General features: G+C 36.7%; 3 protein-coding genes across 3 annotated transcripts; all 3 read left to right on the top strand.

Annotated features, from left to right (window-relative positions):
- Positions 1-16: 16 nt before the first annotated feature.
- LOC306895778 (sphingomyelin synthase-related protein 1-like) lies at positions 17-2,866 on the top strand. Its single transcript, XM_079459295.1, has 6 exons — positions 17-109; positions 410-527; positions 1,071-1,221; positions 2,314-2,387; positions 2,514-2,619; positions 2,726-2,866. Exons 1-5 carry the CDS (start codon positions 42-44, stop codon positions 2,604-2,606), a joined length of 504 nt encoding a protein of 167 aa, XP_079315421.1. The 5' UTR covers positions 17-41; the 3' UTR covers positions 2,607-2,619; positions 2,726-2,866.
- Positions 2,867-3,522: 656 nt separating this feature from the next.
- LOC306895777 (beta-microseminoprotein-like) lies at positions 3,523-8,837 on the top strand. Its single transcript, XM_079459294.1, has 4 exons — positions 3,523-3,550; positions 7,523-7,610; positions 8,000-8,102; positions 8,646-8,837. The coding sequence occupies exons 1-4, from the start codon at positions 3,548-3,550 to the stop codon at positions 8,713-8,715; spliced, it is 264 nt and encodes an 87-aa protein (XP_079315420.1). The 5' UTR covers positions 3,523-3,547; the 3' UTR covers positions 8,716-8,837.
- A 4,078-nt stretch (positions 8,838-12,915) lies between these two features.
- On the top strand, positions 12,916-14,055 carry npy4r (neuropeptide Y receptor Y4; the record flags this gene model as incomplete). Its single annotated transcript, XM_079459357.1, has 1 exon — positions 12,916-14,055. One exon carries the CDS (start codon positions 12,916-12,918, stop codon positions 14,053-14,055), a length of 1,140 nt encoding a protein of 379 aa, XP_079315483.1.
- Between the last annotated feature and the right edge of the window lie 3,851 nt (positions 14,056-17,906).

The raw sequence follows: 17,906 nt of genomic DNA, 5'->3' as shown, positions 1-17,906 counted from the left end.
ATTTATGTGTCAGTGTACCCAGAATACCCTGGGCGTTCGCCATGGCTGAAGCATGCGGAGTGGTGTTGATTTTCATATTGCTGCTGGTGTTGTTAATGCACAAACACAGGTAAAACATATAAAAACATACCTAAACTGTCAAAAATCAAGCTGTGACTTTATTGAATGTCTACTGTGCTTTTGGTGCAGTGTAAATATTGTCAAAATAGTTTTATTCTCAGAGACACAGGAGTCCCATTCAGACAGTCCTGAGGCTTACTGATATGAAACTAATCTCATGCAAATTGTATTACCATGTTTGAAAGAGGTGCATTCCAAAACAGTCTCACTGTCCTACTGTATAAAATGAGTGTTACATTGCACAGTGTGGATATTTGATCAATTTGTGTTTTCTGTGTTGTGTGTGTAGGTCTATTTTGTTTCGCAGGTTGTGTAGTTTAATGGGGACGGTATTTCTGCTCCGCTGTGTCACAATGTTCGTCACATCACTGTCTGTACCTGGTCATCATCTGCAATGTTCAGGCAAAGTGAGTAACAGATGAATGGATGCTCCATTTCACTTTACCTTATATTCCTTATCTTTTGTTGACATTTCTGTTAGCAGTTCTGAAGAATTATTTGCATTCATTCCTTCGTACAAATTTTCTGTCACCAGTGTTTATTTAGAAATATTTACCCTTTAATTAATGTAACAGTGTTTGTTTGAAGCCAACCTCTTGGCATCCTATTTGTTTTCCTAAGTTTAAGCAAATAGAACCGATTCTTTAGAACACCACCGCCCTTAAATATGGGAAAAATTATTGCTTCAATATCAGCTCCTCATGTATTCATCTGTGAATTGCTACTCCAGCAATGTTCTTTCTTGTATCACTGTTTGTCTTTAATTTCAACACTGACTTTGACAGCATGATATTTTAGATTGTGCAAACTAACAAAGTGCATTTTGTCAAGGAACGACATTAGCACATAGTATGTTTGTAGTTATCCTGCCCAATGTGATTAACAACCACCCAACTTGCATGTCATCTGTCCCGTGAGCACATGTGGACGTGAATATCTGTGTTTTGCAGGTGTATGGTGATATTTGGGCAAAAGTGCAGCATGCGCTGGACATCTGGAGTGGGTTTGGCATGTCTTTAACCGGTGTTCATACGTGTGGGGATTACATGTTCAGTGGACACACTGTTGTTCTCACCATGCTTAACTTCTTTGTCACTGAATGTGAGTACAAAGGGTGTTAAACTTCTATGATGGATTTGACACATACTGCTACATAATGAATATTGGTTCAACATAGAAAAACAATGTTTGTTCTAATCTGAGTTTTGTGCAATTCATAATATTGGCAGCCAAGAGCATTAAACATTGAAATTGTCTGAAAACACATATCTTCTGTCAGCACCTCTCTTTTCTACTCTTTCAAAAAAAAACTTCGTGTGCTTTGGAAGGCTATATGAGACCAGTTTTCTTATTGCACCTGTGCTTTTTGTTGTCCCTATGTTGTTGCAATTGCTTCCATTGTTTACCTCATCTGTAAGTCGCTTAGGATAAAAGCGTCTGCTAAACGACTTAATGTAAATGTAATATTTAAACGTTTATTTAATATCTATAACAATAACATTATTTATATTTACATATTATTTGGAACCATTTGGCTCTGTAACAATACTAAATATTTAAATTTTGTAAAAGTGTGGTAAACCAACACAAAATGGCGATTGGAAGGTTATGTTGGTACAGTTTTTGGTTTATGACCTATGATCACTGTTTTCTTGAGAAAAACACTTCTGCATAAGTGTCTAATCGTTGACTCTGGATTTATTCATCCATCGGCTCAGGTTTATACAATGATTCAGCAGAGATAACAAAAAGCCTTTGTATTTTTGAATCCGGTTGTGTTAAATACTCATGTGTACTTACAGTATACAGAAAAGTATTTTTTTAAGTGACACGATCAAACACAATTCCAAAGAACAAAGGTGTGCCGTATCTTGCACTATCAATGCCCCATGCAAAAAAGGTTCTATCTTTAATAAACACTGCATTTGATATAAAATGGTGTGAGATTGTCAATGCGACCATTAACTTAAATCAGCAACCAAAACTTAGATCAGCACCTGCTGTAGACGGATACTTCAACATGGTACAATACTGAATCTTTTTAATAATACTGAATAATAAAACAGCTTTTTATTAGAATTATCTCTACTATTGTTTAAATTTATCAATTCTATTGTTACTTGTAAACTGTAACTCTTCTCAGCTGTATTTCCTGAGAGTGGGTGTGCTTTTCTTTGTGGTGGTCTCCTGTAGCGCCCAGTGCTACTTTGAGAGACTTCAAGTCGGAGTTCTACCCCACCAAGACCAGGACCAGAACCAACCAGAAGGTACTGTAACCAAAACTCTAGTTATGTATTAACCCTAAAGTCTAGGTCTACTGGATGGGATGCAATTGAAAAAGCATATTCCCATTTAATTTAACTATACACACTTTATTTTTGTGTATTATTCAGGTTGTGTTGATTTTAAAGGATCGACTCATATCTATGGCTCTGAGTGGGTCACAGCTGACTGTTACAACTGTGTCTGCTCAAAGTTTGGCATAAGCTGTTGTAACAAGTAAGTTCACTCTATTTATCTGCTGTATGCTTGAAATAGTTTTGGATTTACAATAATATTCTTTAGTTGACTACCGTGTTAATTTTTGGCGGTTCTGTGTGTGTAGAATCCCGACAGCGATTCAACTCCCTGCCGAATGCCAGTTGGTTGTTGACAAAACCACCTGCTCATACACCATTGCGATGGCTTCAGACCCCACCAAACCATGCATACTCAAAGAACACAATTAAAAAGCTGTTAAATAAGACCCTGACTGTTAAAATTATATCAAGGTTTTATATTAAAATGATTCATTAATTCAATATATATATATATATATATATATATATATATATATATATAACTGTAGACGAAACAATCTTTGCTACTGCTTTTGAATATTCTGATCACATCACTGTGGTAGATTCTCTGGATGAAAGACATTTACAGTATGTAACAAGCTTTGCAGATATCTAAACAAATTAATAAAATGATCATTAAATAAAACAAAGGCAAATGCAGATTATTCTTTCTTTCTGACTTTATTTTTCGAAAGCACACCAAAAAAAACATGAAAACAAAATTGAGTCGGACAACATGTTCTAAAAATGTGAAACCTTCTTTGCAATTTTTTGTGACTTATTTGTTTCTTCTCATTTTGTCTTCAGAATCATCATATGATGCCCCAGTAGTTTAAACTATCAGGATTTAGCAAGGCTGTTTCTAACAGGATATTTAAGCAGGTTTAATTTTATGATCTATATCTAACTTTTATACTAACAACATGACTACAAAGAAAAATAAAGGTGCAAAGAACACATAATCTCAACAAACCACTACAGCAAACAATGGGAGGGGGGGGGCTGGGGATTATTTACATTTACAAGTATATATAGAGAGAGAGCGAGAGGTGTTGGAAGACTTATTGCTCACCTCATCTCAGGACAACATGGTAGTGTACAGTTTTACTGCTTATCTTACAGAGGATTTTAATGGGGTTTCTTATGAGATATTTAACGATACATTTTTTCTGCAATATGGTAAAATGACGTTTTCTTTTAAATATCTCCACTCAAAAATAAACGAACTGTTGTTTTAAGTTTTACTAATCCCATCCTTGTTCAGTACATAAATAATGCAAGTAACTATATCAACCTAAGTTAATGTTAGTACTAAAAATGTTGTACTTTACTTGACAAGTGTTTGAGTAAAACGCAAAACCCTATAATATTTGACCAATTGTTGTGTTTACTAATATAAACTGGTTGAGGGGGGGATTCCTAAATTTTGTGTTCTTTCAGTGTTTTTCAGTACAGATAAATACTTGTTTTTGCTTAATGTTCATTTATCTTTGAGGTTAAAAAGAGTTTGAAGGAATTGTTTTGTTTAAGGGTTAAATTTTTTTAGAAGAGTGGTACATGTGCTTAGGCTGCGAGAGGTTAAGGAGCAAATATGATGTCTATTCCATCATTCAATAGGCATTAACTGTGCTAATGCCAGTACTGAGATGCCTCTCATCTGATATGCTCATTGTGTTTTGACTTGCGTGCAGTTAGTCTGTATATAATTTAAGAATGACAACAAAAAGTACCATTGAGAAGGATAAATATTGAGTTTCACTTAAAATTACTGGTTCAATATGAATGGTTAGAATTTACTCAAAAAAGTTTTGTCAATTTACACAATTGTTAATTGTATTACTCAACATATTTGCATGGACTTGGATACCACTTGAGACTACTTTTTTATGTAAATCCAGCCAATCATTTTTTTGAGCAAATGTTTCTTATGTTGTAGAAAGTAATAATCTTTATTTAGTCCCTAACCCTAATTAGACATGGCTTGTACAATAAAACATGCAATATTTGAATCATAAATCGAAAAGGGCGTGTTAAAAATAATAGCAGTGTGGAGTGTTGTGGAATTTTCTTATTCCTTAATCTAGGTTAAGTCAACTTTGACAAACGCAATACACAGAGAAAAATTTAAAATATTCATTACATTCCCCCCTTTTATCATATATGATAACCAAAATCTTTATACTTTGTCCATATAAGATGAGCAACGCCCTTTCTCTTACAGGTTTCATTCTTTATCTAAACAGTTCTTAAAACATGGTAACATAATCATAAGCAACAACAATCCCACTAGAATGGGCAATACCACCTGCTTGAGCCCCACTCCCCAACTTTGGCAATTCCACCACTTCAACAGGCTGTTTAGTCATATCACCCGGCTTCCTGAATGTAGAAACAACAACTGACCCTGAGCATTTTACACACACACACTGCTTTTCTCTGCAATGCCTAATTCCCTGCTTCCAAACTGTTCAATTCTGTACTTTACTTACCACCTGGTTCTCTGCACTCTGTCTTTTCTTCGGCCTTGTTGGTGCTGTTTGCAACTGTCAACAGGGTTGTGACTTTGCAGGGTCTTACTCTCATTTGTGAAGTTCCCCCCATTCCTTCATATTTAAATTTGTCAGAGTCAGAGTTAAGTGAAAACTCTCTCTTTTCCCTTTTTATTTGACCGTCCCGGGGGACATAATGGCCCTCATTTTCTAAATGTATTGCCTTGTCGGCCGCAACATGTGATCCATCGACACAAATACATATTCGTTCCCCAGTACCAAGCAGAATTGGGGTCCCACTGTCCCTCCCCATACCATTTTATAAACCCTATGTATATAGGATCACACAGAAACCAAATGCTTTTCCCTTCTTCCCCTCTAATTTCTAAGGGCTCGATGCGTCCCGAGGTTTTGCAGAAAAGCGGATCTGAGATGTTCTTCGAACGGACCAAAGTCTGGTCCGTCTGCATCGGGTTGAAGTCCAGAATGTTCTTTAAATACTTCCTCCAGCCTGGCCAAGAAATCCTCCACTCTTTCATCCGTTTTTTGCACACAAGCAGCGATCTTGTCCAGGTTCAGAGCTTTGGGAAACATAGTTTTTAGCCCTTCTAAGAATTCTTCCAGAATCCTCCTGTACTCAGCATTGCTTGCGTGCGACCAGTCAACATGTTCCCATCTATAATCCTCCACAGGCCATTTACCTTGTAGCTTTCTTAGGTCAGATGGTTTCAGTTTGACTTTCAACAGTCTCTCTAATTCGTTCATTGAGGCTTTGCAAAATGTCAAAAGTTCTTTGTACATTGGTGCTGGAGGCGCACTTTCTTGCTTTTGACGCACCACGGGTTGTGGCATGTGCGGCACTGGTGCTGGTTGAGACACTGGTGGGGGCACTGGAGCTGCCTCGATCGGGTCTGGGATCGGATTCAGATGTCGGTCGGGAGGGACACAATCATCCTCCGGTTGGTGTTTGTAACAAGTCATAGATAGGGGTAAAGGAGACATATATTCAGGCAAAACAGGGTACAATGGAGCATGCAGCGGTGGAGGTGTATGACACAGCTGTGACAGTTCTTCCTAAGCCTTTTCTTTAAAAACATGGTCACGTCTATTTGCTTCCCTCTCCCATAATTCTAAACATTTACATGTTTCATCATATTTTTCTCTTTCTTTCTTTTCTCTTCTCTTTCTAGACATTTTAAATATGTCTTTTTTTCCCCATGTGTTCTCTTATCCTCTCTAATTTTGTGGTACTAAATGTACCGTTTTCTGGAAAGTTGGCTTTTTCTTTTAAATAGGGTACACCTTGTAAACTTCCCGTTCCTCATTTCTCTGTATGTTGGCTTATCCATATTCACGATGAGTAGTCCCCCCTCTTTTACCAGGCTGTTAAGAATCTATCCAGGCTGTTTAGAATCTTTAACACGATTCTGAGTAGTCCCCCCTCTTTAATCAGGCTGTTTAGAATCTATTTGACTCACCGTTTTTCACTTTTGTGCCTTGCACTGTGTTCTTTTGAGATCACGTCAGCCTGGGGTCCGGAGTAGAGTTCTCTCGTCCCTGTATGGGGTTAGAGCTGGATTTGCTATGTCCAGGATGATCAGTCAACCCCAGTCTGTTCTCCGTCAGCCTTGTGATCCCATGCCTCGTCGCCAAATTGTTTTGGAATTTTCTTATTCCTTAATCTAGGTTGAGTCAACTTCGACAAACGCAATACACAGAGCGAAAACGGAAGTACTTTGCCAAGTATTTTATTGTCGTTTAATCTGCATCATAAGCTATCATAAACACTGCTATTTTTAAAACTTTTTCTTCACGTTCTGTAGAGTAATAATACGTTTATACTTTTTTCTTCATGTTTTGATTTAGAATATAATGGGTAGTGTTCCCAATGCATTTGTGTATTGAAATAAAAGTTATTTTAAGGATTTTGAGTTTTTTTAAAGCACCCATAACTCAGACAGTTTCTGCATATGTTCATCTTGAGTACTTACAGAATAGCATTGTACCCTTCAAATGTCTGTAGAGTCTTTAGTTTGATCACATTCATAAAAAACAGATACAGCTGTACCATTATTTCCGAAACCATGCGACGTGTGTGGGGGAAAGGAGGGGTGCGCACGCATTGCCAACAAAACACAGACAGTTTCACTTACCGTGTGCGGTTCATGTCCGGCATCGTTTAGGGATGGGAACGCCGCTCCATCTATCAGTTTCAAACGATATCTAAATCCAGCTTTATATCCACCGTTTATATAACATTCATTTTCATGATTGAAAAAAACTTTCCAAAACCTATACGAATGCTGGGGAACTGTATCGAGCACAGAAATACTACGTTATACGTCCAACTCGACAAGTTGACCATGTCAAGCATGAGAAGACAACATGTTTAACATTGTAAATAAGTCAGAATGCATGAAACACCGTTACTCGGCTGCTTTAATGCACTGCTATTATTTTGAACAGAACTGTACATTAATTTTGTAGAATTGATTTACATTGAAATATCATGTAATGACATTTTGACAAATTTCGTGTCAAATCAATCTGTTAATGTCTTGTTCTGTCTTTCAGCTCAGACTGTTTGTGTTGTTGATGGTAGTGGTCTACTGTAACAGCTGCTCCCTTGATGTGCCCAATGACGGTACCACAAATGCCCCAGGTAAAAATAAGTGTGTCTCTCTATCCTTCTGAGGACCAGGATTATAAAATGTAAACACCTACATTGTGGGTACCAGCCAAAGATCTGTGTTACACTATATATTAAGTCTATTTAAATACTGTGTACTTATATTTAATTTAAAATAAACATTAAACCATTGTACTCATTCTGTTCATATGCAGGTTTTAGTCAGTTTAGGGTCAGGGGTGGGATTAGGATCGAGAGTGTAATTAAATCCAGATAAATTAAATGTCTAATTTAACATGTACACATTACACAATAGTAATTGACTGAACATAATTAAATAAATCTTATATAAAGTGGGACTATTTATAGCTCATACAATTTTAATTAAAATATTTGAAACATTAATTAAAATTGATTTTCAGATTGTCAAGACAGGGAAGGAAATTCCCATACTATTTACACTGAGTGGACCACAGACACTGAACAATGTGTATGTTCCACTTTAGGGATCTTCTGTTGCCCAAGGTACATCAGCACTATACACTTGTGTGCACATTTTGTCATGCTTCAGTTTGTACGGAACTTATTTTAAATAAAGTTTAAAGTATAAATCAAAAGTCCTAATAATCGAAACCTGTAAACATATGTTGTACTGGCATGTCTTGCAAATCCTTTGTTCACTTTTGGAGAATGCTGGTGCATTTACTTGTTAACCAACGAACTACAATATAACACTATAGTGTGTTCACACCAAACGCGAATGTATGAGAATAATGTAACCTGAAGTGGTAATGTGGACTAGGAGTGTCTCATAGAAAAAACAATGACTCTACTCACAGAGTCTATGAAACAAACATTATTCATTTATTTTTTAGCTTTATATTGCAATTTCAAAACAATTTATTTTAATATTATTTAAAATCAAAAAGTACTTCAAATTAGACGTTTTCTTCTTAGGAGGAATATAAAAAGGTTTTAGAAAATATATAGATATAAGATATTATTAAACATCACTTAAAAAGTTGACACATCATAAATATGCAAAACCTTCTGTGTGTGTCTGAACAGATATCACCATGGGGACTACTGGGAACATGGAAATCCTGTTGGCGTGACTGACTTCACTGCAGATTATTAGGCAGCATTTTCCTTAGGACACCAAGCTCTTCTACTAAAATCCTAAACATGGTTTGACGTAAATAATTCTCTGTCTCTCAAGTATCTCTGCAACTTTGCTAAAATAAACATACATGAGCATGCATTTGTGTTTATTTGTGCACTTATTAGAAATAAAGAAATTATTGTGGTACATCTTTCCTGCCACAAGAAGGCAGTACAATAGGGAGTGAAAGAGTTGATTTTATTGAGAGTAGGATAAAGGACATTTTATTAAAGTAACAATGAAATAAACCTCAATAAATTGAATGATTTAAAAGCTCAGGAACTATATAAACTTAAAGAGTTTATCAGGGGTAACCCATAGAATGTTTTTATATACTTTTAGTAAAAGTCATAGAATATCTCTACATAACAAAGCCTGATATAGGGCTTAGAATCTATGCATTAATGACGGTAATAAAATCCACGGAGAGTTATCAGTTTTAGTTCATCATCCTCCCACATCAAAAATCAATACATTCATCATTTCAAAACAAAAAGGCTATAAGCCGGGAAAACAGAGTTAAAACACCAAGACAGAATGAAGCCCAGCAGAAATTAATACAAAGATAAAAAGAGAGATACATACACTTTATATATGTAAGCCCTGACTGTTCAGCAGCAGGTCTACAACAACCCACATATGAAAGAACTTTATAAAGACAATGCAGCACTTGTTTCCTGCCACAAGAGGGCAGTAAAACAGTGAATGAAACACAGCACACTTACACAGCTGAGTGAAGCCCAGCTGAACATTTACTACAGAGGCAGCACATTGCAAGGATGTGGATTCAGAAGAAAGGAACATAATAGAAAAGAACGGAACATAAACGAATATAAATACAGACAGAGAAACATATACATGAACACCTGAAGTTGGCTGAATCTTTTCCCGGCTGTCGAAGAACAGTTTTCTATAGAAGACACAGGTGAGTTCTTGAAATGCCACAAACACACACAGATACACAGTTACTCACGTTAACCAATGTGTTTTAAATGTAGATGCTTCATTTGTATATTACAAAAAAATACATTTATATTGAAACTTTGTTGCACAGATTTTGAATTGTTGACACTGCAATTTTCATCTAGGTTTATTCTTGAATTACCGTATTTTTCTAACCAATAATCATCATAATTCTGTGAAGTTTGACTCATTGTGACCGAGCCAACTGGATTCTTTAGTAAATTTTTTCAGTATTTAAAATGAATGCTCTTGCTCGACAATTGCTTGCTATGATCACATTGCAACCTTAAACAGACACGTCATTATATGCACATGCACATGTTACTACTCCAAACAGACTGAAAAAGCTTGTAGTGACATACAGTCTGCTGATGGACTTGTTGACATTGACTGAAGCCATTTGGTGTTGCCATGAAATGAAGACACACAGACAATTTTCACACTTGCACACACACACACACACACACACAGACATTCTCTAGTCAGTATTAGTGCAGGCGGAAGCCATTTCTGTATTAGATTAAGATAACAAAGAAAGAAAATATCCATTTTGGGTTGCTTTGTATCTGAATCACATCACATTATGTGCATTCAATAACATCAGTATCGGTGATCGTTTCAAACATGAAATTTAAGTATGAGAAAATGTAGTATATCCACACAAACTCTCGGGCTGCAGTGAGTATTTATATTAACTGAAATCTAGAGATTCTTTTATGTTTTTTTATGTTTTGGTCAATGTGACATGTCTCTCGCCTAGGGCTTAAGCCACACCTGCGAGAAAGAAAGTATGAGATTTGGAGGAAGATAAAAAAAGGAGAAACAGAAAGATGGAAAAAGAGTGAGAGAACAGAAGGTTAATTTCTTCTGCCTTTCTGAGTCCTATTACATTTACATTTAATCATTTAGCAGACACTTTTATCCAAAGCGACTCAGCGAGTTCAGGGAGCAATAAGTGATAGGAATAATACAATTGGTGCTTATACAAAGGCACTAGTTTCAACAAAGGCTAGACCAAGACCTGTTGAGAGAAAGAGAAAGGGTTCGCTTTCTTGTTTGGTTTTATTACAGGTGAAGAAAAAGATTTGACGATATTAAAGGAAAAGATGTCAAGTGTAAAGCAGGTTAGATATGGCTCTTTCTCCCCTTTTTGCTTTCCACACAAACAGACACATAAATGTGACAAAAACAAGCTATATTGGGACTTGAACCTATATAGCCTGGTTCTTTGTGTTAGCATGTTGCAGATGTGTTAAAGGCATAGTTCTGCAATCATTAACTCACCATCAAGTTTCAAACCCTCCTGTCTTCTTTATCCTCTTCTTGTATTCCATAAAAAACTAAAGTTTTACAGAATAGACTGTACATGACATAAATTACTTTTCTAGTAATGACTGAAGTCTAATATAAATAGTGACAAATGAATAACTACATTATCTACAGTAGTTGTGTAATTATCTGAATGACAAAATAAAGAAGAACCACAGCTACAACAAAGCATGAAAAAGAGATTGCTTATTTTTGCAGGTCAAATTTTGACAATAAGGAGATTAACCTGTACTGACTTGCTGACTGAATGCTGGCACACCTAAATGTCCAATGTGTAATTTTTTGGAGGCTCTATTGACAGAAATGCAATGTAATATACATAACTATGTCTTCAGCGGTATATATAGACCTTACATAATGAAGCGTTAAGTTTTTATTACCTTAGAATGAGCTATTTTGATCTACACCGCGGGTGCCCTTACATCAAATTCGCCATGTTGTTTCTACAGTAGCCCAAAATAGACAAATGTCTACAGAGTGCGTTTCTTAAATACATGATCTCCTTCAGCAAAGAAGCAAAAATGTGACAACATCTTAGTCCTGTGTCAGCCACCGTAGTGCTTTGAAAGGGGGGGGTTGAGTGAGCCATTGTTGCAAGTCGCAACTTCACCGCTGGATGCCGCTAAATTCCATACACTTTTCCTCCTTTAAATATAAGCTTAGGTTTAAAGCTAAAGATGTGGCCCAGGAGCAGACAACATAACATGACATATTACAAACGTTTCTCCTGTGTTTTTAATTAATACATTTTCATGGATTCTTAAGTCCATTATTATATAAGGCCCTTCAAAATAATTGTATACAGATTGCGCTCACAAAGACACAAAGACAATTAAAGACAAATAAATATTTCAGATCTGAAAATGTTATATTGCTTAAAGAAAAAGTAATAGAGATTTCATTTTACTTTCATGCATTAGGCATATGCTTATCCTTAGCAACATGCGTTCAAGCTATACAATTATCCATATGTGTGTTCGCAGGGAATCATGACCTTTGCACCGCTAATGAACTAAAGGAACAATCATTTCTTTCACAGTTTCTCCGCTGTTGCTAGTGGTGAGAAAACTGAATCCCTTTCAGGAATAAATCCTGTGATGACTCGCTCATCAAAGACAGAATCCTTTATGAGGTTCCTTTTTAACCTTTTCCTAACAACACCTTGATTAATATGGAATGTGAAAGGCTATGACAGTCACAGAAATGAAACTGAGACAAGAATAGTTCTGAGGTTCATGTATGGATTATCCATAAGGAACACTTGAATCAATATGAGACTGGTCTCCAAGTCTGCCACATTAATGAACACTTCAGTATGGATACCTGATTGAGACCGATTCCGTTCTCATTATAAGCCATTGTAGGCCCTGATCAATGGCCACCCTCAAAGGAACATCTATAAACGGACAGTCCGTCAAACGCCTCGGCAGAGTTACAGTGTTATTACTCCCACACACTTCCTTTATTCTCGTCACCATTATTCCAAACTGTTGCAAAAGCCAAATAACGGTGTTAATCTGTTTTTTATCAAAGGTCAAAACTCCTTCTCTTACACAAGTCTCATTATTTATGATGGAAACTTATAAGCTTGGTAATGGTCTGTGCCTTGAATTTAAATAAAACTATGTTTTTCATAAGATCATAAGACTATTTGCACATTTGTTTCTTTGAAGAACAAATTACATTCAAATGCCATCTACCGCAAGTCTACCTGTTGTTATTATATGCGCTTAAAATACTTGAAATAATCAAAATACCACATTCACTATAGTGTCTTTATTGGTGACATGCATGCTGCATGTCTAAGGGATGTGCAATTATGTCTAATTTGGATCTACCTCCTTGTTATTTTCAGTCTCCCAAGATGCTTCCCTGAGGATGCCGATGTCGTTGGCTCTCTTTGACATGCCGTGGTGGCAGACACTCTTAAACTCCAGCCTCAGCCTCAATCAAAGCAACAGCAGCTTGAACCTGCTTGACACCCCCTGCTGGCATTCAGGGGGCATGACGCTTATGATAGTGCTGTGCTACTGTCTGGTTCTAATTCTAGGGTTGCTTGGTAACATCCTCCTCATTTGCATCATTACGCACCAGAGGGAGCCTCCTAATGTCACCAGCATCCTCATCGCCAACCTCTCAGTTTCCGACATCCTGGTGTGCGTGTTCTGCCTTCCGTTTACTGCAGTCTACACATTAATGGATCACTGGATATTTGGCGCCCTGCTATGTCGCCTAATGCCGTTTGTGCAGTGCGTATCGGTGACCGTTTCCGTTCTGTCTTTGGTTCTGATCGCCCTCGAAAGGCACCAGCTCATCCTGCATCCGTCCGGCTGGAAGCCGAGCGCTCTGCAGGCGTATGTGGCCGTCCTGACTGTGTGGTTGTTGGCCTGCGTGACGGCATTGCCTTTGCTGGCGTACTATTTACTTAGCAGCGAGCCGTACAGCCTGCTTCCCGCTCCGTTCCGCCACCTGCAGGTCTGTCTGGAAGTTTGGCCCTCTCAGCAGCACAAACTGCTCTACACCACTGGCATGCTACTGTTTCAGTACTGTTGCCCCCTGCTTCTCATTCTCCTCTGCTACCTACGCATCTTCCTGCGACTACGACGCAGGCAGCGCATGCTGGAGCGCCAGTGCAGCCGCAATCGCGGAGACGAACAAAGGCGTGTCATCCACAACAAACGTATAAACATCATGCTTGTCTCCCTAGTGGCTGTGTTTGCTGTGTGCTGGCTGCCGCTAAACGCCTTTAACGCAGTGGCCGACTGGTATCAAGAGGCACTTCCTGTGTGCCATCACGACCTGTTATTTTCACTCTGCCACCTACTGGCCATGAGCTCCACCTGCATCAACCCCATCGTCTATGGTTTTCTCAACAGCAACTTCCGGAAGGACGTAGCCTCGGTGGTGCTGCACTGCCATTGCCAACCTCTCGAGGACAGCTATGAACACTTTCCGATGTCTACGATAAACACAGACGTCTCACGGACATCTCTTAGACTAAGCTATAGAAATAATTCTGCGTAACAGGGCTGATGTTCAGGTTTCCAATGAACAATAAACAATAAACAGCTGTAAATAAGTTTGGTTGGTAATGTTGCTGCCTCTTTGTACTTTAAAGAAACAGTTCAGTCAAACATGAAAATTCTGTCATCCTTTACTTAGCCTCTAGTTGTTCCAAATCTGTGTAGATGTATTTGTTCCGATGAATACAGAGAAATATGTTCTATATATATAGAATGCTTGTAACCAAACAGTTCTTGGCCACCATTGACTACCACTTGTGGGAAAAATTACAATGGTAGTCAAAAGTGCCATATAACTGTTTGCTTTCCAACATTCTTAAAAATATATTTTTATAAATGGAACAAAGAAATCTATAAAGCAATTTTCCTACTATGGTGGTCATATACGGATGGCATATACATGTTTGGAAAAATTCGAGGGTGAGTGAATGATGGCAGAATTTTTGGGGTGAGCTGTCCTTTAAGACAGATACCAGCCCTACACAAACTTGTTCATGGATAGAATCAATACATGGAATTGAACAAAGCACAGTGATAATGAATCTTTTAGAGTTGAGTTAGCTGTACAACTAATTTATACAGCATTTTAGAAAGCAGAATATAAATCTGTGTTTTCTTTTCTGATGCAGGTGTTTTAGTCATTTACAATGAGAACTATAACAGATGAATTAGTGGAAAGGAAACACACTTGAATGTGAAATATCGCTATCCTTGAGGCACAAAGCTGATTCAAGATTGGAGGTACTGACTGTCTACAAATGCCTTGAAATTGCAGCAAGCAAGTCATATTGCTAACCCTAATGCAAGTTAAAACCTTTTATTAATCTAAATCAGCTTATATTGCCAATCTGTGAAAGAAAAATTGACAATAACATCATGTTTTGAGCATTTCATTCTGATGTGACTCATTGTACTATGACAAAGGAGAACACTGAAGGATTTGGAACAAGGGTAATTTTCTAAAAGCAAAATATAGCAAATGCACTAAAGTAATATCGTTTCAAATTTGTTGTTATAGGCCATACAACTCATTTGTCTGTCACAAGACACCATGAATGATGAGAGTAATACTGTTGTATGATAGGGAAATGGGTTCTGGTACAATGCATCAATTTATTTTGACATGTTGTCCCAATGTTAGGACCAACTGCACTTCAATATGACATTCACATCACAAAGTGTTAAGACAATGTTTTTACACAGAATATTGAAATTCCTCTTTTTTGTTTTAGATGATAACTGGTTTGGTCATAAATAATGCCATTTAATAAAACATTACTGTTGTATGTGTACACACCACTATATTGATATCTGAATGCTGTCAAGGCAATGCGTTTTTATTGTTGAAAGCTCTTATATTGGATATAATGCTTGAATTGAATTACCTGTCCATGTGTCATATATTTATGTGTTAAATATTCGTAGCTTTTGTGAAAAATCTTAAATGTTTAGTTATTTAAACTGCTGTATTATACTTGTGTATGTGGCATGTACAGTACAGTGCATCAATAAATCTCTTTTATGGACAATTTGGATCATACCAAATATTGTACGAGGAAAATGTAGAAATGTACAGGGAGAGCTGAAGAGGAAGAGAAGATAAATGAGTTTAATATGAATTTTCTTTATGGATTGGTTGATCTGTCTTATACCATAAGGTTTCCCTATATCGTGCACCTGTTGCCTATTACTTTTTCCTGGAACTGTTTTAATGCATTCCATTTAATATTTATAACAGATTTGACCATTTATGTACAGCTAATAATTAACAATAGTTTTCCAATTCAATTCAATTTTATTTATATAGCGCTTTTCACAATGTGCATTGTTCCAAAGCAGCTTTACAGGAGAAAATAAAAAAAACTGAAAAAGATTATTCTAGTAAATAATATCTAATGTCAGAAGTCTCCCGGTGGTTTATTTAGCATATTTTGCATTAAGTGACTGCTTGCCTGAAAAGATGCGTCTTTATTCTAGATTTAAATTGGGAGTGTGTCTGACCCTTGAATTGTATCGGGAAGGCTATTCCAGAGTTTAGGTGTTATGTATGAGAAAGCTCGACCCCCTTTGGTGGATTTAGTTATTCTAGGTGTTATCAAAAGTTTTGAGATTCTAGAGAGCGTGATGGGTTGTAGTCTGATAGAAGCTATGTTATCTAGGTAGGGGCTAAACCGTTTTAGGCTTTATAATTAATTAAAAGTCAATACGATACTTAATGGGTAGCCAGTGAAGGGTTGATAACATTGCGGTTATGTCATCATATTTTCTGGACCTGGTTAGAACTCTGGCAGCTGCATTCTGAACTAACTCTAGTTTGTTTATTGATGATGCAGTACAACCACCAAGTACCACTAAGTAACAAAACATCCTATTCATCTTCTTCATATTCAACTTTTGTCAACTTTTCTGTCCATATACACACATTCCTGCTTAATACCAAGCCTAAAAGTAAAAAAATATCCTATGATAATTACAGATCTCAAAATCAGATTTAGCTGTGTCTTCTCTACACACACACAAATCTACAGTAGTAGTAGTAGGTGCTAAAGGAAAGGCGAGTGTTTAGACAGCTGAAAAACCTGGATAAATAATAACCAATTATAAATATATATTACAGATATATATATACATATATATATTTTTCTTTTTCAATGCAAAATTATATAAACTGTCACTGATTCGTGACAGTTAGGTCTTAAACCATGTTACACCTCTGTACCAAAGATCAGCTCTCATACAGATGAAGCACATAAGATGCTTTTTGGACCATTCTCAAATCAAGCTGGGAAAACACAGATCATCTGGGTAGCAAGAGCTTCACCTAACAATCAAACACAGAAAAGCATGCTGTCTGATCATCAAAACCATATCCTGACCTATACAACTCTACAAGCTCTCAATAGCTCAGTTCTACCTCCATCTGCTGGTCACTAGAGGAATAGCATGGCACGGTGGCGCAGTACAAACACACACAATTACCTCAAAGAAAACCTCAACACATTAAGGCTGGTGTTTTAAAAATGATTTCCATTCGCAGAAATAACTATAGAATTGATACATTAATTCAAAAGTGGGTACCATTGCTCAGCTTAAAACTTATAACAGCTTCATTAAGGATAGATCATTAGCCAACTTTCCGTTTTCTCACATTGATAATAGGCCAAGACTTTTAATGCAACCTAATGTCAATGTCATATTCAGAAATCAATCGTGAAACTCAAACTAATGTATAGTTTTTACCTATAATCCAGTGACGAAACGTTTGTTGAATACTCATAAATATCTCCATCAAAGTCACCACCTGCTTGTTCAGGTTGTCAGCAACTGTGTGTGTGTCACAGGCAGGAAAAGACGTTTCTAAACAAATTAAAAGCATGAAATTAAAAGTACCTGTCAAACAAAGTCAACTTTTGATCAACTATTGAGCTTTCCTCTGCAACTCTAAATTTCACTAATGGGACATATTTATTGGCTCCTCCCCCTTTTAAAATAGCTCATAGCATTTATTTATTTACATTTATTTATAACAGCCTGATGTCATTATGGTAAGTTTTATATACATATTTTAAATGTGAATTATGTTTTGAAACACTTGTTTATTTCCTTAAAGGGATAGTTCCTCCAAAAATCCAAATTCTGTCAGAAATTACTCACCCTGAAGTATTTTCAAACCTGTATAAATGATGTTGTTCTGTTATACAAAAAGAAAGATGTTTAGAAAAAATGTAGCACATGCGATTTCTGGGGTAGTCAAAATTAGTAGTCAAAGCTGCCCTAGAACGGTTTGTTTTCCCAAAATTATTCAAAATATCTTCTTTTGTGATTAACAGAATAAAAAGAATATATACAGTA

Source organism: Barbatula barbatula (assembly GCF_947034865.1).
Source record: "Barbatula barbatula genome assembly, chromosome: 6".
Taxonomy (NCBI): domain Eukaryota; kingdom Metazoa; phylum Chordata; class Actinopteri; order Cypriniformes; family Nemacheilidae; genus Barbatula; species Barbatula barbatula.
The sequence above is the reverse complement of the archived record's forward strand: the minus strand, read 5'-3'. Positions and strand labels throughout refer to the sequence as shown.